The sequence below is a fragment of the Triturus cristatus genome, chromosome 9 (genome assembly GCF_964204655.1).
Source record: "Triturus cristatus chromosome 9, aTriCri1.1, whole genome shotgun sequence".
Taxonomy (NCBI): domain Eukaryota; kingdom Metazoa; phylum Chordata; class Amphibia; order Caudata; family Salamandridae; genus Triturus; species Triturus cristatus.
The window spans coordinates 1,044,920,511-1,044,947,841 of NC_140592.1; the positions used below are offsets into that span (position 1 = coordinate 1,044,920,511).

The 27,331-nt window shown below is 43.7% G+C and overlaps 1 protein-coding gene across 1 annotated transcript; it reads right to left on the reverse strand.

The window, feature by feature from the left end:
* Window positions 1-1,012: 1,012 nt before the first annotated feature.
* LOC146799330 (uncharacterized) lies at window positions 1,013-27,259 on the reverse strand. Its single transcript, XM_085626886.1, has 3 exons — window positions 27,208-27,259; window positions 24,051-24,067; window positions 1,013-1,841 (listed from the first exon to the last, which is right to left on the reverse strand). The coding sequence occupies exons 1-3, from the start codon at window positions 27,215-27,217 to the stop codon at window positions 1,230-1,232; spliced, it is 639 nt and encodes a 212-aa protein (XP_085483012.1). The 5' UTR covers window positions 27,218-27,259; the 3' UTR covers window positions 1,013-1,229.
* Window positions 27,260-27,331: the final 72 nt, after the last annotated feature.

Genomic DNA, 27,331 nt, shown 5'->3' on the forward strand with positions numbered 1-27,331 from the left:
TATCTAATGCTAATTCCACATTTAATCTTTTCAGGCCAAAATGAGATTCTAATTTCTTTATTTTTATCCTTCTAAAACAGGAGTACTGCGCCACAACTGTCAGGGGGTCAAGAAAGTGCTCTAAGATGCATGACATATATTATGTAGTGTGGAAACAAGAATCCAGCTCCACAATTTCTAACTGACCCAAAATGAACATGCAGTGTGGCCTGTTTGTTTAATCCTGCCTTAAAATAAGCTTCTGATATCTTACTAAACAGTCAAACCAAGGTTAACAATAGCAAGGGCTGCTTTTCAAGAGGTAGCAACTGAGATATAACAAACAATGCATGTGCAGGAGTAGCTTAGCAGGCCTCTGTTCACACTAGATGTCAATAATATAGAGGTTCAAAACAAAGAAATATAGTGAGAAATGATCTAGGCAGATGGATGTCTTCCACCACTCTCTCTCTCTCTCTCTCTCTCTCTCTCCCTCCCTCTTTGTTTTTCTGTCCATTCAACTTTCTCCTTTTTGATCTTTTCTTGGTATTTCTGCATCTCTTTCCTTATATCTGCTTCATTCTTCCCATATTATCATCAGCTTTCTCCTGAATATATTGCATCACACAATGGAGAGTTGTGTTTAGAAATTAAGGGAGTTACCTAAAGACAGAGACAGAAGCCTAGCATGACCTATGCATTCTGGAGTATCTCTAAATCCTGTGATGGGAGAGAGAAAGCTGCATAACTGCATTTCTCTCAAATTCAAAGCATCTCTTTCCCAACAGATCAAACACAACCGCTGTGTGGATAAAAATCATCAGTGTGGATGTGGATTTGATGAGTCTTAGTTCTCAGGACTATAGAAAGGAAGTTAAGTCCATCCTGAAAAGTAATACCTCTCAATGTGTACAATATGTTCCAGGAGCTCACAATGCAATTTGTTTCTCAAGTGGCCTTCATAATTGTAGATAGAGTGGTTTTACAAATCAATGAAAATGTTTGTTTTGGACGGAATGCACTGAACAAGTGATAATTGATTCATATATTTATTTTAAAGTATACAGTGCAACTATCCATTTTTACAATGTCAAATCCCAAGATATAGATAGAGCTTGACTGCGTAGTTTTAAGGCTCTTTAATTGAAGAGATGTTTGTTGAATGCAGATGCTGTACAGCATGCCTTCATAGATGATGCCTCTTGCTTGCAGGATTCCTTGTCATGTTTCCTCAATAGAAACTGCCTGGGTTACTTTCCCTGCTTTTGTCCCTTGTCTTTACCCTGGCACTTTCCGTCATCTCCCTGTCCTTGACTCTCTTCATGACCCCGTCCTTGTTTTCCATATTCTTGACCCTTTCCCTTATCCTCTGCTTGGCCCTTTCCTAGTTTTTCTCCGTCACCTTGCCACTGGTCTTGTGCTTTGCCGCTTCCTACTTGTTTTTCTTCAGCTTTTCCCTGACTAAATTCCTGGCCATATCCCTGGTCTTTTCCCTGATCTTTTCCCTGACCTTTTCCTTGGTCTTTTCCTTGTTCCTTCCCCAGGTCTTTTCCAAAATCTTTTCCCTGACCATATCCCTGGTCTTTTGGCTGGTCTTTTCCCTGACCATATCCCTGGCCTTTTCCTTGGTCCTGTGCTTCAACTTTTCCTTGTGCTACTCCAGAACTTGTCCCTTGAGCTCCTTGTTTCCCATAGTCCTGGCCATGGCCTTGGCCTGCTTCTTGGTCTTTTCCCTTGCCAGGACTGATTCCTTGTCCTTGCTGCTGGCCATAGCCTTTGTCTTGTGGTTTGTCTTGTGCTTGGTCTTGCTTTCGTCCATAGTGGTCTTTTTGAACTCCGCTTGTTCCTTCACTTTCTTTTCCCTAGTGAGAAAAGAAAGAGAACAGGATGGAGAGATGGTCAGTTTTTGGTTCACTAAAATTGATCAAACTCTGTTTCATGTTAAGCACAGTTATTTAACAACCATAAGAATCTACATTACACATGCAAAATACACACAATCAACACACTTATGAGGTGATCAGTCAAGCAATGATCCTATGAAGAACAAGGATATCTGTCTCATTTGAATCACCCCAATTTCTGTACATTTCAGAAGTTCCAGTGCAAGGATTCTCAGATCCTTAATCAGAATGATATTTTCCTATTTTTGAGCTCCCTTTCTTGTAGTAAAAAGGCAAATTTTGATGCCTCTTTGTATAAACTGGTATTCGCATGAGGCATCTTGTAGTGGCACAGTAAGGCAGCTGCCCTCATTTGCCTTAATGCAGCACTGGCTCTGGATTTGGGAAGGGAACGCCAAGTAAAAAACAGACCATTTTTACAGATCTATATGCAGCCTATGATATTACTTAAATTACATGAAATGTTTAGCTTTTTTGTTTTCAAGTTTTAAAAAAATGTCATACTCCCATAAAGAGGTTACATCGTTTTAGAGGAGCAACTATTTTCCACGTTTTGTAACACCAAAAATGTTGCCATTGATGACACAATTGATGCCATCATCATCAATGAGTTCAGAAGTCACATCTGACAACATAGATCTCAGCAGAACATCTATGAATTCTGTGTCCTCAACTCTTCTGTTGTGATCACAAGGGTGCAGAAGGGACATGTCATATCTTGCCATTCGCTCTAACAACACTTATTAAATAATAGAAAGGAGCTGTAACTGGTAGCCTCTTCTCTTTTTGCTATTTGTTAATTTTAATGTATCTAGAAACTAAGCCTAATAGAGTTTCCTGTCTAACCATCTCCATTGGAAGAATATTATGAATTTTACTTAAAGCTACTAAAGGTGCAAATTGTGAGAGATGTAAAAAAAAAAAAAAAAAAATTAGAAGTTTACTCCGTTGAGGATCTTATTATTAAGATTGGTGAAAACTCGTGAATTTAGGCAATTCACTAAGGAATACACATGCAACTTCTTGACAGACTGATATTCATGTAAATAATGATAGACGATATATGTGATTTCTTGTTTACGAACATGAAAAGCAGTTCTGTATCCATTTTATATGTACAGTATACAGTTGCACAATATTTTTTTTTGTCTTTTGGTAAAATATTTTTCCCCTGTGAGAAGCCCTTTTAGCTACACCCCTGCCATTTTCAGAAGTATTCCCCTCTTCCTATTCCCAGTGGCGGCATCTCTGCTGTGACAGAGGAGATTGCCCCCCCCCCGTGCCAGTCTCAAAACTTGGAAAATAAAACGAAAGTCAAACAGGTTTATTTTTCTGATTCTAAGGGTGGGCAAGTCATGGGTTTAGGGGCTATCGCAAGGGCAGTAACGAGAGGGGTGGTGGGCACTGTGATCAATGTGCATGATGGTTTGGCTGGCCATCTCAGGCAGGCCAAACTGACAGGCACACTGAGCTGTCTCCCAACCAGCTGTGATGCAGGGTTGGAGACAAGAAAGCGCAGGCTCCCAGTCTCAATGAGAGTGCAAATTCACGCTGCTCAGGCCCATCCTGACGTTGCTTTCAAGCATAAGAGCAGCATCAGGATTGGCCACAGGGGAGTCTGAGAGCCTGTGCTGCAGTGAGGACACAGAGCAGAAGAGCGTGGGCAGCAGATAAGTATTTTCTTTTTTCCCTAGTTTTTAAATTTTAAAATGTTTTCTTCATTGTCCATTTCCCTTTCCAACCCCCACCTCCCCTTGTGCATCAACCCCCCCACACCTTCACGCCGCTCCACCCGCAAATCAGCCGTTGCTGCCTATTCCCATCCTGGAATGGATTTACTTCTGCTCTTGTAAATCACTGACTTTTGTGAATTGCCACAATGAAGTACATTTGTGAATGCACCCAGTCTTTGAAGGCTTTTCCACTCTGTATTTCCACATCTCATTTTTAGGAGAATTTACTCACTCGGAAAAGTATGTGTGCATCCTTTTTTTATGCCTATAAAACCAGTTCATGAATTACAAACACGGATTTACAAATAAAATTGCTGCTTTCATGTTTACAGTGCACTTACATATTCAAATAGCTTTGTCAATTAGACCCTATGTATTCCAATAGAGGGAGTTTTAATTTCTGTTATGTTGTGTTACATTTTTGGGAATTTATAAAGCGCTCAAATTTGCTTATATCAGCTATGATGGCTTCTGTAGGATCTGCATTAGTTTTTTGTTAGGTCATTTTAGTTTTCTGGAGATCATTGATATGGGGTGAGCAATACTGGCTGATTTGGGAAGAACATTATTGGTGATTGGGGAATAATCATTACAGCAATACTGGTTGGAGTATTGGCAATATTCGCGGATGGTGAGTTAGCAATACTGGCTGATGAGGGATGAACAATACTGGGTAAAGTATTGGCAATACTGATAGATGGTAGATGAGTAATACTGACTGAAGAGGGATATGCAATACTGGCCAAAGCATTGCCAATACATGCAGATGGTGAATGAGCACTACTGCAGGATGGTAATGAGCTGGAGTACTGGGATTGTTGCTGGCTGGTAGATGAGCAGTCCTGGCTGATGGAGGGATGACCAATACTATCTGGAATAATACAATACTGGCAGATGTAGTATTGACAACACTGCCGGATGGTGTATGAGCAAGACTAGCAATGACTGCATGAGCAATGACAGCTGTTTCGGACTGGCAATACTAGCTGATGCAATGTGGCAATACTAGATCTTTGAGTATGCACATCACTGACTGAGAAGCAATGTCATCCGATGAGGGCTCTAACGCTCTGACTATTGAGGGAAGATAATTATTGGCCATGATGGATAAGAAAATACTGATTGATGTTGGCTGAGAAAAACTGACTGATAGGGAGTAATCAATACTGGCTGATGGAGTTGCAGCACTGATGGCTGATGGAGTAATAGAAATACTGGTTGATCGGGATGAGCAATAAAGGAAATCCTTTTCAAAATAAGCAAAGGGTGGTGATCTTAGTTTCCACTGCCTTGTGCATTGGGAATTTAGCCGCAACAACTTTATTGCTCGGATGTAGGGAAATATTTTTGTAATCCTAAGTGTAACTTTCAGTCAAAATGTAAATTTCTGATTGCTTCATCATAGAGGTGTCTCTTCACCAGTGTTAGATTTGGGGGTCTCTAGTTGGCACAGGTAGGTACTTGTGACAAATAGGGACCCTTGCCTCTAGTCAGAGTAAGGGGGTACACTCCTACAATAATCCCTGCTCACCCCCTTGGTAGCTTGGCACGAGCAGAGAGGCTTATCTCAGAGGCAGTGTGTAAAGCATTTGTGACCACATACAGTAATCTAGTGACAACACTACAAATGGACACCACACAGGTTTTATATCAAAAATAAGTATACTTTATATAGATTTACCACAAGACCATAAACGACAAAAATACACAATACTATTACTCTAAGATGGAAGTTTTTAGCTTAGTTCAGTTCAATTCTTAAGATACGACACTTTGCGTCAATGTACCTTACGATGCGTTGTGCTTCCACGACAAGTAATGTCGCAGCGATGGTAATGCGGCAAAGTTCTGGTGCAAAGAAATAAAGACGTGAAGATCTTCCAGATGCGGCACGCTTCTCCGGGGATGCGAGAAGTTCTCGGTTCGATGCGTGGACTGCAGCAGCGACACCCTTGTTCAGAAGTGCGACAGCAACAGCTCCAACTGCGACACTCTTCTCCCATGATGCGTGAAGCTTCCACACGATGCGACAACTACAGCGGCGACATCCTTGTTCAGAAATGCGACGGCAGAAGCTCCGACGACGGCGCACTTCTCGGGGATGCGAGGCGCTTTCTCCGATGTGGTGCAATGCGACAGTTCCCGCGGCGACACCCTTGTTCAGAAGTGCGACGGCAGCAACAGCGATGACGACACGCTTCTTCCTCGTTGTGAGACTCTTCTCTCGATGCGGTGCAGTGCGACACCTCCCGCGGCGACACCCTTGTTCAGAAGTGCGACGGCAGGCAGCAGCGACACGCTTCCTCTTCGTTGCGAGACGCTTCTCGCGGTGCAGTGTGACAACTCCAGCGGCGACACCCTTGTTCAGAAGTGCGACGGCAGCAGCAGCGACGGCGACACGTTTCGGCTTCGTTGAGTCGCGCTTCCAGCTCCTTACGACACGCAGTCCCTCACAAGGCCCAAAACAGCAGCAGGCACTTCCAAAGAACTCTGGGGAGCTGGGGGTTGAAGTCTGTTGTCCCTGAGACTTCAGCAGGAGGCAAGCTCTGTTCCAAGCCCTTGGAGATCCTTACAAGTTGAAATAAGCACACAAAGTCTCTTCTCCTTCCTTTGGCAGTCAGGCACACCACTGCAGGCCAATCCCTTCAGCAGTACTTCAGCTTAGGGATAGTCTCTCCTCAATTTCTTCAGGTTTCGCTCCTCAGTAAAGGTTTCTACTTGTTCCAAAAGTGATCGAAATTCTAGGGATCAGGGTCCCACTACTTATACCACAAAATCCTTTGTTCTCTGAGGGTAGAGGGGCATTTGCCCAGTCCAAACCAGTTCCTGAGCACTCTGTTTACCAGACTTCTCCTTTCCTTACACAGTGCAGGGCAGAAACATCAGACGCCCCACATGAGGTGGAGCCAGCATTGTAGAGGGAAAGCCCAGCCCTAGAGCACTTTGTTGACATGATTCCTTCTCTCCTTTCACAGTGCAGGGCAGAGACATCAGACGCACCACAGGGGGTGGAGCCAGCACTGTGGAGGGAAAGCACAGCCCTATTCAGGTCCCAGGTGCAACTCCTCCCACTCATCTACATGGAGAGCTCTCTGTTCAGCCCTGTGCTGACTCACCCTGTCTCCAGGAATTTCCCAGCCCTGTCACTCAAACTCCAGACAGGGAATACACAGCCTAGCAGAGGCAGGTTTGAATGGTTAGACAAGAAAATACATACTTTCTAAAAGTGGTATTTTCAAACACAGAATGTTAAAACCAACTTCACTAAAAGATGTATTTTATCACTCTGAGTTCAGGCATACTAAATTCGAATTTCTACCATGTTCCCTGAGTCAGTTAGGATTATAAAATGTAATAACCAAACTGCCCATTCTGGCCTATGGAGAACAGGTAGCCTTGCAATAGTGAAAAACGAAAATGGCTGTAATTCACTATTAGGACATGCCACACACTCCAGGGCATGTCCTACCTTATACTTACTATTATTATTATTATTATTATTACTTTATTTCGGCCATTTTGGCCATAAAAGTCACATACATACATTAAAAAAAATCAAACTGTAAACATAGCAGCAATTTAAGAGAATAGTGCACAAAAAATGAATACCTTTTACAATTCATCTCATTTCAAATTTTTAAAAATATATAAAAATATTAAAAATGTAAGAGATTTGTAAACATATACATATTTCCAACTCAAAGTACCTGTCCTTGTTTCTTACGAGTTATGTAGGCAGAGTATAGAAATTTACTTATGCTAAATACAATGTACTGGGTTGAGTTACTTTTCATGATCCTAAAGGCTATAACGCAGGACCTGGTTCCCAAAAGGTTGCACATTGGTTTTAGCCATTTCTTTCTAGCATTCATGTAGGCGCTACAGACAAAAAACATATGAGCTTCATTCTCAGAACAGACATTGGAACACATAGGGCAACACCCCTTTTTAACATTCGCTTCTCCCATTCTTTTTTGTGCCCATCTTTCGGTGTTGTAATTAAGCATAAGTATCCCATATCTGAACTTTAAATAAAGGGTTTTTGCAATAGGAGGCTCTATCTCGTCCAGGAATGGTTCAAAACGAAACTCATCCTTAAATGACAAAAAGAACTGGACTGCGGAGCCTACACTAATTCCATCCACTAAATTTCTGTTCGTGTGGGTCCAAAAAGCTCGCTTAACTATTAGTTTAGAAGAGGTGGGCAATTTGTCGGGAGCCTCCCACATGGAATATAAGCCCAGGAGTGTAAACCATTTTTTAATATGCACTAGCCATTGGATGGAATTAAAAGAATCAAGGGTCATCAGTTCATGTAGACCATTTCTATATTCTATCAATTCCGGGGTGGACCAAAGCCTAACCCAGAATATTAATGGTCTTAAGATAGCTAGGTGGTCTGTTCTCTTAAGGTTCAGGTCAAGTTGGAGAGGTAAAAGAGGTGTACTATTAGGGACCCTTACAGAGGCACGCATGAATTTGTTGTCCAGATTTTGAAAGCTATTCTTGGCCCATGCGCCCCATATCTCTGCTCCATAAAGCACAGCAGATTGTATTTTGAATTTAAAAAGTTCTAAAACCGGGGTTACACTTTTACTCGTGCTAGTATTCATTTTACATAAAATTGGCTTAGCATTTTGGGCATATGTTATCTTGCTTTTCTCGATTTGGGCTTTCCAACTAAGTTTGGAATCAAGCACAACACCCAGATAGGAAAAGTTTTCCACAATATCTAGTTTTTGGCTATTCAGGGTTAAAGACCCTCTATCTGGCATACTGGGATTTAATGACATGCATTTTGTTTTGTCAGCATTGATTTCCAGGCCCTTTATCTGACAATAGCGACTGAAGGAATTAAGGAGTGCCTGGAGGCCCTTTTTTGTTTGAGATATAAGTAATGTATCATCTGCGAAGAGCAACGCAGGCACCCTTTCACCATTGAGCCGCGGCGAATCGTTAACACAGACATTCAGATAAGCAGGAGCATCATTAATAAACAGCGAAAACAAGGTAGGGGCCAGGACACATCCCTGGCGAACCCCGCGTTCAATGGGAATATTACGTGTCAACTCGCCATTAGGGCCCCACCTAATGTTTGCAAAGTTATCAGCATGTAGCTCGACTATTTGGGCTAGGAGGCATCCCGGTAGACCCATTTCTCTTAGAGTTTTCCAAAGTAGACTGCGTGGGACAAGATCGAATGCAGCCCTCAGGTCAACGAAGGCAACATACAGGTGACCTTTTTTAATGTGCACATACTTCCAAATCAAACAACAAAATCGAAAAATTTGGTCAATAGTGCTGGTCCTACTCCTAAAACCAGCTTGAAATTTGGAAATTATGTTCGAGTCTTCCAGCCAGTCGTTGATCCTGAATAGCAAGTGTTTAGCATATAATTTTTGGAGCGTGTCCATCAGACTAATGGGTCTGTAGTTAGAGGGTGTCAATCTATCCCCCTTTTTAAATATTAACACAATCTCCGCTGCACGCCAACTATCAGGAAAGTTGCAGTTTGATGATAAAGCATTAAAAAGGCGGTTCACATATGGGGCCCAGACGTCAACTTCATGTTTGTAAAGATCCCCCGGTATTTTATCAGGACCAGGGGCTTTGGTGTTTTTAAGTTCGTTGATCGCCCTTACTGTCTCATCCAGTGTAAAATTGAGGGGTTCAATAATGGGAGAATCAATAAAGGGGGGGCACCTTAAACTCGCTTTACTGTCGCCATCGTATTGTTTATAAAGATTTGTAAAGTGAGTTACCCAGGTCATCTCATCCAGGAATGCATCTTTCACAGCTCTCCCAGCATGCCCCCCATTAGCCACCAGCCTCCAGAAGCCAACATTATCATTAATTTTTGCTGCAGCTAACATTTCAGCCCAAATTGATTCTTCCCATAGTCTTTTAGATGTTTTAAGTATACGTTTGTATTCAACCCTTGCAAGATTAACTTCTTCTTTTGTCTTGTTTTTAATGGCAAGCAATAAGTTTCTTTTAGCAATCCTACACGAGTGGTCATACCATAACTTTCCGTGATTAGCCACTCTTATAGATTGTTGTTTTTTTCTCGGCATATCTGATAGATACGTTTTTAGTTCTGAAAAGAAGATTTTGTGGAGATCAACAAAATGATCAAAATGTTCAGGTAAGAAGGCATGGTCAACTGTGTGTGCAAACGTTTGCTCAAAAAGAGAGTATACCAATGCTAAGGCCTTACCATCCGCCAGAACACGTGACCATCTTACTGCACGTCTGTTGTTGTTTATATGGACGTCCTCACACGTACTTACAGTTGATGTTATGGAAGTATCACTAAACAAATTCATATTGATGTAAAGTTCTAAAGGATAGTGATCGCTTTCCCCCCTGCTTACTACTTTCAGATCGATCAAAAAATGCCAGATGCTAAGAGAAACAAGAACAAAATCTAGACTACTTTTAGCTTTAGAGAAGGTTGGTTGTTTTTGCAAGTCCGATGGGAGACGGCCGTTTCCTGCTCTAAGGCCGTGGTCTGCGGTGAGTCTTAATAATTGGCTAGCCAATGTGGAGTATTTTACAGATTTTGAGGTACCAAGCTGAGGGATATTATACGCTTGGTCCTCATCTTCAAACACATCAGAAATGCCCAGAACAGGTTCGTAATTACAATTTAAGTCTCCTCCCAAGATAACCGGGATGTCTCCAACTACGTTTTTCAAGAGGAGATCCAGGGCTTCAAATGTTGGTGAAACCTTGGAGTGGCCAATCGGTCTGTTATAAACATTAATTATGTAACATTTGTTTCCACTGGGTGGAGTAACCCTTAGGGCCAAGATATCCGGAGAGCCTGTGTCAACAAGATCAACCTGCATGGGCAAGGTGATTTTTAGCCAAATTAATAGGCCCCCCGATGGTCTTCCTCGAATGGACTGTACTGCCTCAATGCCATAAGTTTTAAATCCTACCCGATGTGGAACTTCTATCGCCCAAGTTTCTTGTAGCAGACAAATATCACAGATGTCAATATAGTCTGCCCAGTCAGGGTCTTTTAAGTTCTTACAAACACCTGCGATGTTCCAAGATAAAATAAGTAGACGAGGTGATAGACTCTGGGTGACATTGGAGGGATTGACTACACACTGTTTAGATAAAATGCCTAGCTGTGAATTTAGCATGTCTTTCTCTGCATCCCTGACTCTTTCTTTCACTACGGTATTAGATCCCCCAGCCGGGCCACCCTTAGCTTTACTATAACATACATCTCTGGCTTTGTAAGATAGTTCCACGTTCTGGGGATTTGAGACCGTCCTATGCATCCTAACCTTAATGGTCTGATCTTCATCATGCAAATGTAGTACATTTTTTAGTTTGGTATTACCTTTATCCATGCTACAGAAGGTGTCATATAAATTAGAGATACAGTCAGGCATAGTGGCAAGTCAATCGACAGCGTCAAGGCAACTAAATCTGTTGGAGGTGGTAATGCCAGACCACATATTATAATCACCATGTCTAGCCAAATTGGGAGCACTGCCATAATAATGGTTGACATAGTTCCACTTGGGGACATGATGAATGGGTCTAGGTAAAGGGTAAAAAAATGGTAAGGGTCTAGCTTCGATGGAAGGATTCACACCGTACGATTTCCAATTGCATATTAGTTCAGCACTTTGGGGTTCTTCGAAGGATATGACAATACAGTCACCCGTGGTTGATTTGGCCGTTGGCCCTACCCATGGTACCCTCCTAACCATAAGAATCTTACTTTTCATCTGGTTAGGAATGGGTTTATATTTGTCTAGCCAAAAAATCACTTTATTTTTTAAAGATTGAAAATTTTCTTCATATTGGCTATCCAATTCTGGTACCCCTGTGAGGACGACTACAAATGGACTAGCGTCTGGGGGCAGATCTATATACCCTCCTCTAAAGTTACTATGCGTGTGGCTAGACTGATGGTTTGACTTATGAGTAGTATTTATAGAAGATTTATCTGGCAGGGATTGATTGCTTACAGAAGGAATATGGGAAAATGCAAGCGGATTAGGTCGAGATTTATTTGGGACTAATACGCTCTGGTTGGAGGAGTGGGTAGAGGGAACAATTGGCATTTGAGAAGTCTTACTATGTACCTGCTTTTTCTGAAAAGGTTTACTGGTAGCATTTACAGCAGTAGAAGTTGAGGGGGTTGAATTAGGTTTATCTTTAGTACTACTAATTGGTTGTTTGGCTTTAGTATTCCCTACTATCCCCTCCTTTTTTTGCTGCACAATCGATGAATATGTGTTTATTGTTAGGTCCGGGGCGAGAACTGGAGTTTGTTGGATGGCTCTAGGCACATCAGTACAGTTAAGGCTTAAACTTGACAAAGTGATAACACTTTTCTCAACTTCAAGAAGTTGGTTCTCAATGTCAGTAAGCCTGACTTCTAGTGGTTTAAGTAATCTCTTTAGGGTCTCCCAAACTATTTTTAAAAATTCTTCTCTTCCACCATCTTGTTCTGCCATATCAGACGAGACTCTTTGCCCCTCACTAGCTGAGTGATCAGACATGCTGATAAAGATTTGTTCATCTGTGATAGCATTAGTATTTTCTACAGTTGCTGGGGCTACATCGTGTACAATGTCAGTTGTTGCAATAGGCATACTTGGAGCTCCCCCCGTGATATTATGGCTAAGAGCTACTTTTGCTTTTTTCCTAGCAAAAGCGGTTAGGTGTTTGCGTTTTCTTTTGTGTTTTGGTGCAACCTTGGCAGATGACTTGCCTTTATTAGACTCTATCTCAGCTAGTAGCTGACAGGTCTCCTCATTTACGATATCCTCAGCACTCTCCTTTGGAAAATTCAGCAGTGATAGGCTTCCAGTTTCGGCTCTAACAGAAGGCCCAGGAGGTTCCTGATAATTAAGAGGAGTTATTTCATCTGCTGTTGAGTGAACCTCAGCCGAAATTATAATTGGTTTTGTGCCAGTAATGCGATCAGGCGTTTTAGAGGTTGCAATACTGCCTAGAGAAGATTTTTTTCCAAGCGCAAATTCAGATGAGAGCCTCCTAGCACTCTCAAGTTCTACTGAGACTTTGTGCTGAAGTTTAGTTATTTCATTATCAATTGAGAGATTGGTCCTGGTGATAAAATCATCTAGGGTGCCTGTAGCCTTTTTGGAGATCTTAGTAGCCTTACTCCTAGTTTCTCGCGAGAACATTGTGTGAGAGGGGTTTTACAATTGTGTGTGAGTAGGGAAAAAAGGTCAACTAATGTGACACAAAACTTAAAAGCCAAGAGGAATGGCCCGGTCCGGTCTTACACGGTCTCTAACGGCCTAAAACGGCCCTGTCTTTGCCCCGTCTTCGCCCGGGCTGCGTCCCGCGCTGCGGGAGTAGGATGTTGTTATGAAGCCTCAGGAGGGCGGGGGGCGGGCCAGCAGGGAGAGCGGACCGGAAGCTCTCCGTCGGTCTAGCAGGGACTTCTGGGAATTGAAGTCCCCGCACGCTCGCAGCCCTGCTGCAGCCACACGCCTGATGCCGCTTTTCCTCCTCAGTACTCCTCGCAAACGTCAGGTGTGATCCTCTCCTCAAGACGGGCGAAGGGGCACCCGCGAAGCGGGTGCGCCGAGAGGTGGAAGGGCGCCGAGTGAGAGACAGGTGAGCCGGCAGTTGGCAGTGCTAAACTCCTCCGTTTAGTGTCCAAACAATTTGAGCAAAGTGTCCCACTCGTTTAGCTGCAAACAGGTGTTTTGAATCCTCAGGAGGGCGGGGGGCGGGCCAGCAGGGAGAGCGGACCGGAAGCTCTCCGTCGGTCTAGCAGGGACTTCTGGGAATTGAAGTCCCCGCACGCTCGCAGCCCTGCTGCAGCCACACGCCTGATGCCGCTTTTCCTCCTCAGTACTCCTCGCAAACGTCAGGTGTGATCCTCTCCTCAAGACGGGCGAAGGGGCACCCGCGAAGCGGGTGCGCCGAGAGGTGGAAGGGCGCCGAGTGAGAGACAGGTGAGCCGGCAGTTGGCAGTGCTAAACTCCTCCGTTTAGTGTCCAAACAATTTGAGCAAAGTGTCCCACTCGTTTAGCTGCAAACAGGTGTTTTGAATCCTCAGGAGGGCGGGGGGCGGGCCAGCAGGGAGAGCGGACCGGAAGCTCTCCGTCGGTCTAGCAGGGACTTCTGGGAATTGAAGTCCCCGCACGCTCGCAGCCCTGCTGCAGCCACACGCCTGATGCCGCTTTTCCTCCTCAGTACTCCTCGCAAACGTCAGGTGTGATCCTCTCCTCAAGACGGGCGAAGGGGCACCCGCGAAGCGGGTGCGCCGAGAGGTGGAAGGGCGCCGAGTGAGAGACAGGTGAGCCGGCAGTTGGCAGTGCTAAACTCCTCCGTTTAGTGTCCAAACAATTTGAGCAAAGTGTCCTTATACTTACAATGCACCCTGCCCTTGGTCCTACCATAGGGGTGTCTTATATGAAAAAAAGGGAATGTTTAGGGACTGGCAAGTGGGTGCACTTGCCCAGTCAGCATGACAGTACCAGACTGCACACAGGCTCTGCAATGGCAGACCTTAGACACATTTTACATGGCTGCTTTTGTGGGTGGCACAACCAGAGCTGCAAGCCCACCAGCAGCATTTGGATTTACAAGCCCTGGGCAAACTCAGTGCACTATTCTAGGGTCTGACAAGTAAACCTAATCAGTCAATCATGGAATCACTAATCAATATATTAATTTAAAATAGGGAGAGCATATGCACTTTAGCACTGATCAGCAGTGGTAAAGTGCCCAGTGTCATAAAACAGCCAACAACAGGTCAGAAAAAATACAGGAGGAAGGCAAAAAGTTCAGGGATGACCCTGCAAAAAGGGCCAAGTCCAACACAGCCCCCTTCCAGCCAAAACGCTGGGTAGACCAATCACTACCTTGATGGGCTTCCCTGCTTTGGGCGATAGAACAAGGACCTGGCCCGCAACTGCAGGGGCAGACTCCAGTTCTACACCAATCTGAACCTATTGGAATCCCTCTGTCCATACTCTCAGGGCCCACCAAGCTAATCCATGGGGAACCCTTCTCTTCACCTGTGGGCACCACCTGTGCAGCACCTAACCTTAACTGGCTCACAGGTGTGTCCCAACAGACAGACAGCAAAATGCCACAGTGGCCACTGACAGTAGTCAGGGATGAGACCCAGGCCTTATGCCTCTCAGGGCTCTCAAACCTCTGTGGCGCCAGGGAGCAGAAGCCCCAGGTGCTTGGCACCCTTTGTCCATTCTCCCTGCTGTCAGGTCAGATATGACATCCTGGCACTGACCCACCAGCCCCAGGCCTGTACCCAGCGGCTGGGGTGGCCTCTCCCACACCCGGTCCTCCTCCTTGGAGATCTGTACCCTCTCACCTGGAGCGGTACCCATTTCCAGAATTGTCAGGGTGCCTGTAGCAGGTGTCCTGCACAATTCACCCACCAGCTCAGGGGTTCTATCCTGCAACTGGGATTCCAGGTCAGGGGGGACACCCTGAACCTGGCCCGCCAACCTAGGGTCTAAACCCTCTAGTTGAACCGGGGTCAGAGGCGAGGACTCCCTCCCTCTGCACCCCCTTCCAGAGTGCTGTACCCTCCCCACTGGAGGGTACAGCTACATGGGTCAGGACACTGATTACAGTTGCCCCTTCCTCCAGGTCAGACAACACCTGAACCTGGCTTTCCAACCCAGGGACCAACCCATGCGGTTGAACACTTGCCCGGTGCACCAGGACTTCCTTGGGAGCACGCATGCCCCCCCCTGAGGGTAACATATAACTCCTGTGTTGTGTGACAGTCTGCCTGGCGCAGATCTCCTGACCCCTGTCCATCTGACAGTGCGCGAAGATCCCCCAGGACAGAAGTGGTGTCATCATGGTCATTCACTGGGGACGCAGCCCTGCTGGCTGGCCCCTGACCCACTGGTTCTTCCACTGAGGACTCTTTCCCCCTCTCACCCCTCAGTCTGGACCTCTGTACCCTCCCAACTGGAGCGGCACTGCCCGACACCATAACTGATGGAGGTCTGATTACAGACACTCCCCACTCACCAGACACTAGGGGATCCCCCTCAATGGGCGGCCCATCAGGACAGCCTAGGCTCCCCGCCTGGTGTTCCCTTAAAGAACCATCCAGGTTCTGAGACTCGGTTTCGGGCACCTGGGGACACGCAGCCCCACACTCACTCCTTCTCCACTGATACAGGACGTGAGCCCCTACACCCCTCCCACTACAATGGGACCTAGCTGGGCTACTCTGCACCACTTCCACCACTCTGGGTTGGAAGATACCTGAGCCACTTCCCACGGGGTCACTCCCCAATGCCTCTCCAGACCCTCTGGAATCCACTAAAAGGTCTGCCTCCAATGTGAGCTTCCTGGTGTCAGAGAACTCACTCTCCAACAGGTGTTGGCATAGCTCTGGAAAACAGGGACTTACAATATGTTCTCCCACAATTGGATCACCCCTAGCAGGGTTAACCAAACTATCCTTCACCTCACCATCCAGTGTCTCACACACGTACTCCACACCACTCTCTTGAGACTGGCAAGACAGTGTCTGACTGTCTCTGTCGCACAACCCACAATCTTCTGGGCGGTCTTCACACTCACATACCAGGACTTCAACTTTGGGAGGACCCCTCTCCCTGCACCTCTCATCTAGAGTCAGTAGAGTGTCCTTCCCACCACTAAGACCATGAACCAGCACCAGTTACCCTATTCCCCTCAGGGACACTGCGCACTACTGGAGCTACCTCATGTCCTTGGTGTATGTTAACTCCCTACTTCAAGTCAGGTGCCATATCTCTGGGTGTGTGTACTACTCTCCCCGCACTAGATAACTGAATATTGCTGCCACCATCTGAGCTGGATTCCACCTCCAACTCAGCAAAGCTCACTCTCTGAGCTACACACATTTCTTGTTGCTGGGCTGAGACACTCATGGCCTCCAGCCTCTCGAGCTCCATATCAAACTTCCTCATTATCAAGTAATGCTCCATTTGCATTTTCTTTTCTTCTAGGGCCTATTCTCCAACTCCAGTTCTCCATTCCACTTGAGCTTGGCCAGCTCCATTTCATGTATCCTACATCTCTCTCTGTCCTCCCAATACATATCAACAGATGCTATGGATGCTGCTTTACTCATGGTGGTTACTTGGCAGTTCTTGGCAAAAATAGAAAATCCCAAAAACAAATCTACCAAAAAGTATGTGGTTGCGTTATGGTCTGCACTCACTAAGTAGTGTTCACCAATCACTGTACATAAGTCACAAATGCAAGTCCAGAATCCTCACCGCTGACCACCAATGTTAGATTTGGGGGTCTCTAGTTGGCACAGGTAGGTACTTGTGACAAATAGGCACCCTTGCCTCTAGTCAGGGTAAGGGGGTACACTCCTACAATAACCCCTGCTCACCCCCTTGGTAGCTTGGTATGAGCAGAGAGGCTTATCTCAGAGGCAGTGTGTAAAGCATTTGTGACCACATACAGAAATCCAGTGACAACACTACAAATGGACACCACACAGGTTTTATATAAAAAAAAAGATACTTTATATAGATTTACCACAAGACCATAAACGACAAAAATACACAATACTATTACTTTAAGATGGTAGTTTTTAGCTTAGTTCAGTTCAGTTCTTAAGATGCGACACTTTGCGTCAATGTACCTTATGATGTGTTGCGCTTCCACGACAAGCAATTTCGCAGCAATGGAAATGCGGCAAAGTTCTGGTGCAAAGAAATAAAGACGTGAAGATCTTCCAGATGCGGCACGCTTCTCCTAGGATGCGAGAAGTTCTCGGTTCGATGCGTGGACTGCAGCGGCAACACCCTTGTTCAGAAGTGCGACGGCAACAGCTCCAACTGCAACACTCTTCTCCCACGATGCGTGAAGCTTCCGCACGATGCGACAACTACAGCGGCGACATCCTTGTTCAGAAATGCGACGGCAGCAGCTCCGACGGCGGCATGCTTCTCGGGCATGCGAGGCGCTTTCTCTGATGCGGTGCAATGCGACAGTTCCCGTGGCGACACCCTTGTTCAGAAGTGCGACGGCAGCAACATCTACATCTACTATACAAAGAAGGGCGATCTGATGATCTCAAAAACTATCCTCTAATTGCCCTCCTCAATGTTGAGGGAAAGCTTTTTGGTAAATTTCTAATGAACAATCTGCATGCCTCGGCTGAAAATCAGAACTTACTCCCTCTCAATAAATCCGTGTTCTGGCCTAGCTGCTGTACACCAGACAATATTGTTGCAATTGCTTAATTGGTGGATAGTTGTGAGAAGTTGGCCTGGTATATGATGTCCACTGATTGAAGTGGGCACCTTGCACCTGTCCAAACAACCCTTATGGTGATTTAAGAGGTCAATGATAACCTTAGAAAGCTATCCAAGTGGTAGCTGTGGAGAGCAGCCTTCAGGCTTAGTTTTGAAGGAATGTTAAGCAGCTTGTTTTACCAGAATGCAACCTCATCATATTGGTTAAATGAAAGGAGAACCACACAGTAAAACTATCTATTTATTATTATAACACACATTAAATACCTCACAGTATCTGCTATACGTGGATAAACACAAATCACAAAATACTGTAGCACAGAAACAAATGTAAGTAGCACTAATACACAGTGGGTTCCCAGTGGGAGACCAAATTAAATACTAAAATAGTGGTATAAGAACCACGACTCAAGTCAAGACAGAGTCTAGAGGTTGTAGAATCGCTGGGACCCCAAGGAACCACCCAAGGTGAGTAAGTAGGGCCCGCACGGAGGATGGGTGCTGTGTGAGAACACGACTGCGTGCTACGTACAATTCAATGGGAGAGTCTCGGTTGCAGCTTTAAAGTTTAAGGACCCTTTTCAGTGGATTACGAAGAAACCCTTTGAAACTTAGAAGGCTGGAGAGCCACCCCACCCATCGATATCAAAGTACCAGAGTTACCTATCCCAGGAAAGTCGGGTGCATGGGGTCGGAGTGGCGTCGGAAACTGCTTTCGTTCTCAATAGGAGCCTTCAAAGAAATGCCACTGCTGGAAAGAAGAAAAGTGTCCGGTGGAACACACAGGTGGATCATTGATGGAAAGAACCTGAAAGCAGAGGGGACAGAGTCTGGGTCACTCAAGAGTGACTAGGGGCCTCGGTAGACGAATGCCCTCTGATGTCGAGTGCTTCAGGTGTGAAGGAGACATTGACTCTACAGCTACAGGGACCAGAAGATGTCGAGGATGATCAGGAGCCGGATACGAGCTGCCTCATGAAGGATGTCGAGTGCTAAGGGGTCGGTGTTCGGCGGGAGCAACAACAACCCTTGGCAGCAGCAACCCACGAAGAAGGTCAAAGAAGGTTACGGTCTGGGGCAGCAAGGACCTAGGGACTCACCACATCAAGGGGAGTCAGGGAAGGTCTGGAGCAGTGTTGTCCTTCAAGTGGACCCTCAGGCTGAAGGCACAAAAGTTGCAACAAGACCTCTAGCAGTTTCACAAAGTAACAGCTTGCAGGGCACACAGAGTGTGAGGAGGCCAAAGTCTTTTGTAAAAAATGTGCTTAAAGGTTGGGGCTATCGATAGCCCAATGCACATAGTTGGGGAATGCCAACAAGCATAAGCACTTGCAAAAGTATGCGGTGCACAGGGGTTCGGGTTATGCGGTCCCCACGAGGGATACTGGCCTTTAACTTGGTGAGAGTGCAGCTCAATTTCAAGGAACATAGGAATCCACGTCCTGTGTTGCTGCAGCCTGCAGAGTCAGCGGGAGCTCAGGATCAGCAGACCGGTGAGTTGCTTTATGGGGCCTGCGAATGCAGGAGAGTTACTCCTTCACCCCAAGGGAGATAACTTCAGTTGTCCTTGATACTCCACATGTCCTACATGGAGCCTGTATGGTGCATGGGCACAGACGATGCTTTGGACAGAGAGGGAGACAAAGTCGGGTCCAGTCAAAGTCCAGAATGCCCAGACGGTCGGAGGTCAGTGGTTTATTGTTCAGAATCTTGTCCAAATCGAATTTAGGGTCCTACAGCCAGGTAAGCCCTTAAGTACCCTTGGGAGAGGGTTTGACAGATTCTGGGGACCCTCCCAGGGGAGGCTCAGGGCAGTGAGGAGGATACTCCCCTGTCCAGTTTTGCGCCAGAGCAGCAGCCAACGGCTCCCAGGACTGGTTTGAACTGGACTATGCACAGGGACACCAAGTGTGCCCCTCGTGCAGACTTTCAGGCACTTTGGAAGTCCACCCACCCATCCCCAATACACCAAATCCTGTCTAGGAGGTGGTTGCCTATTGTCCTGCCTTCCTCTACTTGAGCTTTGCTCAGCAGCAGGAGGGCAGAATTGTGTCCCTGGTTGGCAGCAACCATTTTGTGTTGCCCGGGTTGAGAAGGCTGGTACCGGGAAGACCAGGGAACCCACACAGCTTGCTGCAGAAGGGTGGAATCATACCTCCGACACCGGTTACCGGTGTGGAGGTGTGATGCCAAGGTGTTTGATACCAAACACAACATGTTTTTTTGCAGCATTTTACGCAAGCATATAATGCACCTCTACCTATGTGTCTGGTTGCGTCACCGACAACCCGGGAGAATGGTCTCCGAAGACTGCAGGGGTGCTCTGCTCATGCAGGGGCACCCTCTCATGTAAAACCCAGCACCCTGCCTTCAGGATTGTCAAGGTCAGCTAGAGGGATGACTGATAGGCCTAAAGTGTAGTGACCTATAGATATAGTAAACCTATATCCTTTGTAAGTGGTGCAATCACCAGATTACACAGGCTGCAATGGCAGACCTATAGTTCCATTGTGCATAGCTTCTCATGGGTGGCATAATACATGCTGCAGCCCATGGGAGGCCTCTGGGATACCTATGCCCTGGGTACATGTGTACCATATACTAGGGAATGACAAGGGTACCCCAGGATCCAATCTGGAGTGTACCTAACTACATAACACAACCAATTTAGGGAGAAAGCAGATAGACTGGGGTCCTGATTAGCAGGATCCCAGTCAGACTAGTCAAACACCAGCAAAACACTAGGCAAAATTTGGGGCAACCATGCAGTCAGAACCTACCTTCCTACAATAGTACATTAAAAAAAAGTCACGTTGTATGCAACAATGCTACATAGGTTATACAGAGGAGTTAAACACAGGAATCTATGGAATAAATTAGTAAAATGGGCAATTGTTCACTCATTTTTACACTTTTTGATATCCCTACACGCGGGAACCTGGCTTAAAAGGCAGCTCATTGGGACGTCACTCACTCTGAAAATGTATGTTAGTACAATTGGTTAAAACATGATGCATTTTAGCCACCTTCCTACTTTTTTCCTTATGTATATCCAATATAAACCAATATCTTGATAATGCAAACAGTCTTTCTCCGTAACTTGAGCATATGTCTACCACCATACTGTCAGATTTTCTTTAACTCCTGCAGGGCTCCAATCTAGGCTATTACATCTACAAAATGAGAGCCTAGATGATGGTCTAAAAGTGAACGTGAACTGATGATAATCCATTAAAACAAAAAATATTAATGCAACTCAGATAACTTATCAGTTCTAAAACCGGATTTAGCATTGTGGCTGCAGACAAGATCATTGCAGACAATAACCTTCCTCCACTAACAGATGTCACATAGATTTCTCGGTCAGAGAGCAAGGCCTTGATTGAAAACCCTCATAAGTAATAGCAGTCAGGAGGACCTTGACATTTTGCACTCATATATAAATGTAGATTAATAAATCAAAACGTATATGAAATTTAAACAGGACTATTTCTTGTCTTCATTAGAGCTAACCTGCAAAAGAAAATGCCTAAGATGTTTGTTTATTATATATACTGATATGGCTGTTTGAGGGGACATGGAACCAACAGTGCTCAAAAGACAATCAATTTATTGAGAAATTGTCAAAATTTTTGGGCTTTACTTATTTCATCTTCAACTATAAGCATCATATGGTGGAATAATCTATATGTGGAATCATGTGCTTACAATGTATTTGTATCTTTAAATGTTAATAGACTGGATTGCTGGTCATTACTCATGTATTAACATTTTTATTGTTGTTAAGGTCAACTTGAATTTTATCTCTATGTTTTTATTATTGTAAATAAACTATTTGTTTCTACACAATACATTTGAATGAATGTATTCACAAGCTCAGCAACGCAACTCAATCTGACTTTGCATGACATTGTGGATAGCTCTGTAATAGTTTTAAAGGGCACTGGATACTTGGACGTCAACTGCTTTATACGTCATCTACCCCAGGCCAAGTCACACCAATCTCTATTTAATGCATAAAGATAGCGTGTCGTTACCACAGAGAGTCAGCAGAATTCACAAATTCGCAATTGTGAAAGAGGGGAAACTCCACTGGTGTTTGTGTTACAGCCATTCTAAACTGAATAGATCAATTTTGTATTCGTTTTCTGGGTTTTTGGTCCCTCTGAACAATACAATTGGTAATTGGCAAATTGAATAAAAATGAATTGACATTCATATTTTAACACCTAGCGCACATGTTATGTAGAACTTTTTGATGGATTTGGCTCTGATAGCCTTGGCAGTATAAAGCTTTGCATGTATTATGCTTAATTATATTTACTAAGGACTCCTATGCTAACAGATACTAAGGGAGTAACGGATGAATCTAGTGATGCAATTGTAAAGGATGATTTGAAAATTCTGCCAAGAATGCTTAAAAAGGAATTTATTTTAGGGTGGCATATTATGGAATGAATGAGCTATTTAGCAGTGAAGAGAGCACTAACTGAAATTTTCATCACTATATATATATATATATATTAAGTCTGAACCTGTAAGAATGGTGTGACTCAAGGGACATGTCTGCAAAGCAAAATAAATGGCACAAATAAAAAACAAAGGTCTAATAGTTAAAAGGTTCTCAGAAGTCCCTCAAGATTCTGTGATGATATACTTTTAATTAAATGAATGGGATTTTGGGGGACATTGTAAAAATCTGCCGTGGTCACTACTCTTCTGGAGTCCCATTTATGGTGACCAGCATCTTCCATGTCATTAGAGATACTGATGCCTGTTCACATACTACTTTTTGTAGTGTGTTTGATAGTACTACATTGGTACCACTCACACACTACAAAATCCTATTAAATTACCCACAGGTGAAGACCTGCACCTCTGGCTCTCTGATCTTTTCTATGCGGAAGTCTCTGTCAATGTGGCAAAAATCTCTGAACATGGGAAGTGGTTGGAAAATGGGCAATATCAGCTCCTCAACAGGAGGGCTTTTAGAAAAATGTAAAGAGTGATTTAGGCTGATACATGCTAATACAAACACAAACCCACAAAAGAGTAAGACCATTACCATTCACAAACTTCACTTCTAAATGTACTAAACCACAAAAGAGCAGAAAGCAGGTTGGTTTATATATGTTTCAACCCAACCTTGAGTAAGTCTAGTACTTCAAATCACCAATCACTGGTTCTGTAAAAACTCCATAGAAACCAATGGAGGCAGGGGCTTAAAAATAGCGACCTGTGGAAAATAATGTTAAACTAATTACATTATTTAAATTTTTTAATTAAATAAATAATTTAGTATGCCCAGACCGACGAAACGTGAGCAGGGGCTAGTAACTCTGTTTGAAATACAACAGTTAAAGGGAATGTCCGTTGACTTTGGGCAGGTTATTGGGAATCCATTGGGGGGAGGGCGGGGTCCCCCCGTTGGAATTCGCAAGCCAAATCGGCCGTGACAGATACTTCAGCTATTTTGAGGTATGGGGTAGTTGGGGGCTGTTGGGGAATCTTTGTTTTATGTTTGCACTGTGTTTGTGTCACACATGGTTCTTATTTGTACACTGGCTCAAGGCTGTCCCAAACTTCGACGTTCAAAGACCCTTAGATGGCGAGTTTTATGGATGGGGTGTGACTCCACGTGGTAGATCTCCGAATAGTGAGTTGGAATGTCAGAGAGGCTCATGATAAAGTCAAGAGAGGGGCCATACTCCAACAGGCTAAACGGCACTGAGCGGACGTTCTGATGCTTCAGGAGACACACTTACTGGGTACAAAAGCACTGTGTGTCCTCCGCTATGGTTATGGCCAAGTGTTTCATTCTGCCTTCACAAGGGGTGGCCTGGAGTTGCAGAGTAAGGGGAGATTGTAATAAAGTAATGGACTTGGCGGTGGACAGATGGAGATCAGGGGGACACCCCACAGTCCACCACAGTACTAAACTGAGCTCCTTAGATACGGAACTGGGATGGGTAGATGTTTGCTGGCAGTTGCATAGAACGGAACATTTTTCGGTATAAGTCAGCAGTCGAAAGTGATGTCAAAATCTACTCTCCTTTTGCGTTATATTACACATTATTTGGTAAAGTGGCATCCTTTGAATCTTTTCAAATTTTCATGAAATTAATTCTTCCACCAAATTTGCCCCATCTTAGAAAGTATACCATACAATGTCTTACCTGCTTCTGCTTGTGTGCTGTAAATTAAAAAAACAATGTTACATTGAATTAATATTTGAATTGAGGTTGGGTTTTTAACAAAATTATATTTATGAAACATATATCCAAATTATGGTTTTCTTCTGCCAATAGACAGTGGTACAACTGCTAGATGAGGATACTGTAGTGTTTCAATTGAGCTATTTATTTTAATTAAAGAATAAAGGATTTTTTTAATCAAATACAGGAAATATACCTTGGGACTAGGGATTCATCAATGCGTGGAGAATGAGTATAAATACAGTTTGTCAAATAGTTTTTTTACACCAGTGAAATGTTTTCCATATAAATACATCCTTTGACTTACAATGCTATGATACATGGGGGTTCTAGATTCTCTGTATGTTTGCACACTTCCTTATACATATAGACATATGGATAGTTGTGTATAGTTAATGCAAATGATTGTGAATACCGACAAAGCTATGACTTTACGAATGTTGGCCTCATTTTTATCCCGATCTTGTCTGACTTTCCTCTAGGGACACACATCCCTCCTCCCCTAGACATCAAAGACTGACTGCAGAAACATTTTCAAAAGTGGCAGAAGATCCTCATTTATAAGTGACATCTCCATATGCAAAACGGTGGCAACCAAATCATTGTGAATCAGGATTGCATTTTCCCCACATTTCCTGCTTTTCCATCAATAAATGTGACTTTCTGATAAGCTAGATTTTGTAATCAGGTCATTTCCATGTCTTTTTTCCTGTTAGAACGTTTTTGATGCTTTGTTCATTTTCTAACTATTTACTGGCACATGCATCAACAAAGACTTTTGCGATTCCTTAATAGCGATTTTTAAGGAATCGCAATTAAGGAATTGCAAAAGCCTATGCAAGTAGGAATCGCTATAAAAATAGCGATTCCTTAAAATTCCTTAATTGCTAGTCGCAAAAAGCGAGTAGCAATTACGGAATGCCGTCCCATTCATTCCTATGGGCCTCTAGGCCCATAGGAATGAATTGGAGATTGCATGAGCAAATTGCGAGTACCAGTAGGTACTCGCAAATTGCTCATGCAATTTCAAGGGTGCAAGGGTGTCAAAATGACACCCTATTGCACCCCTGAAATTGATCTGTGCACATATGTTGCACACACACATGCTCTAAGGGCATGTGTGCGCAACATGAAACTTTGAAAAAAGCACAAAAGTGCATTTTTCAAAGTTTTTGCAAATTACCATGAAGTTCAACTTCATGGTAATTTGCTCCCCCTATTAGCGAAATCGCTAATTTTTTTACTTTAATGCATTGCATTTAAGGAATCTCAATTTGAGATTCCTTAAATGCAATCGCAATTTAAGGAATCGCTATTTACAGATTCCTTAAATTCCGATTTTTGCATTTGGGATGATGCATCCCAAATGCAAAAATACCGGTCGCAAAGGGGCAGATTCTGCTAATCTGCCCGTTTGCGACCAGTTTTCTCGTTGATGCATCTGGCCCTTAGAAATAAATCAAGATTACATGAAGACTGAAGGAGTAGGTGGGAATAGATGGGCAGGTTAAAGGCACAAGAAAGAAGGACATACGCATGGAACATCTCCTCACCACATAATGAGACCTCTAAAGTGTGTCACTTTGAACAGAGATTTCCCCTGTCCCCGTTCTTTACCAGAACACTCATCAACAAGATGTGAGCAGTTGAGGTCAGGGTTTGAAGCATTTCAATATGTAAACTGATAGTTGTAAGAACATTTCAACAATTGGGCATCAGATTTAAACACGTTAAAATGCACACAATGACTAATGCATGGCGTGAGTCTGGGAGAAACATTTGATTAAACCAATGACTTCTCACATAAAGGTTGATCTATCTTATTTGTAAGCTATCTACCAACGATGTCAACAAGAATATTTATGTTAATTTAATTTTACGTAATGTATCATATGTGTTGATGCTTTAATTCTGACACAGGTGCTCTGCACTGCTAATTAACACCTTTTCATAATTATGTTTACTGCTGGTTGGATAGGTTAGCTGGGAGTGCTGTGACATCACAAAGGAGTTGCCCTCTGTGTGCTGTCATTGGTCCCTTCAGGTAGTGAGCTACAATCAGACATTATACAGTCATGAGTAGTTTATTACTGAGGTACCTGCAATTACCTTATTTTAGCCCTAATGAGTCCCTGGAGAGAATACTCCATAGGCATTTACGGAAGGGAGCTCAGAGGCTGATGCTTGCCATTAAATCAGGTAAGCTTTCATGAGGGTATGTCCATAATTCATGGGGCACCAGTACTAAACCTACTGGCTACAATGAGTCTCACCAGTGGGGTCAATCTACTTTACTTTCAATGTGTGGATTATTTCAGCAACTTTAACACTGACATTTGTGATATGAAAATGTTGGAAACTGATTGGATGTGGGGTTCAAATATAATTGCTGGTGATGCTGAGTCAATTACATCACATTCCAAAGCCAGAATCACATAATACATAACACAATGAGTTCACAGATGCAATGTGATGGGGCATTGGCAAGTATGCACCTTTGCATCCCGGTATTTAATTTACACATTTGCAACTTGATTTTTTTAATTGTCTAAGGGAAATTGTTCCAATAAAATGTTGATTTTTTCCTATATGTCATATTGCTTAAGCAGGTGGCATACAGTCGATCTACATGGCCCATGTTAAAGTCTTTGATTGTTCCTCCATTTTTTTGTGATCTGACTGTCAACCCGCAATTGTGTAAGAATAAAATTCAAGTTGAGCTAACTCGTGAGAACAGCAGAAAATCAGGCTAGTGCATTGAAGTGCACATAGGCTGAAGGCTCACCAGTGTAAATGAACATTCATGTTGATACTGCCTAAGCACACATCCACCTAATCCTGCACTAGCACCCTGTTTCAAAGATTGTATTGCAGATGAATTAAATACAGTTAGGATATTGATGGATTCTGATAATATAATGCTTTTTAAATTAGCTTGTGAATATTTTGTAACACTGTTATTTTTGTATGTATCTATTTTGTAATGTTTTATTATGATGTGTAACTAATTAGAGCTATTGTGGTTTATTTAAATTGACAATAAACTATTAAAGGCCTCAAATAATTTACAGTATGAGATTGTGATCAAAAGCTGAAATTAAGAGCAGCAATCACTTACATTGGTCCATGGCTTGGGGGTTGTAGTCCTGTGTCACCAAAGAAGAAACAAAGGTCTGTGAAGGAACGAAAGTTCATTAAGGAGACTAAAATAAGAAAGAGGAAACTTGATCTTTGCACTGTGA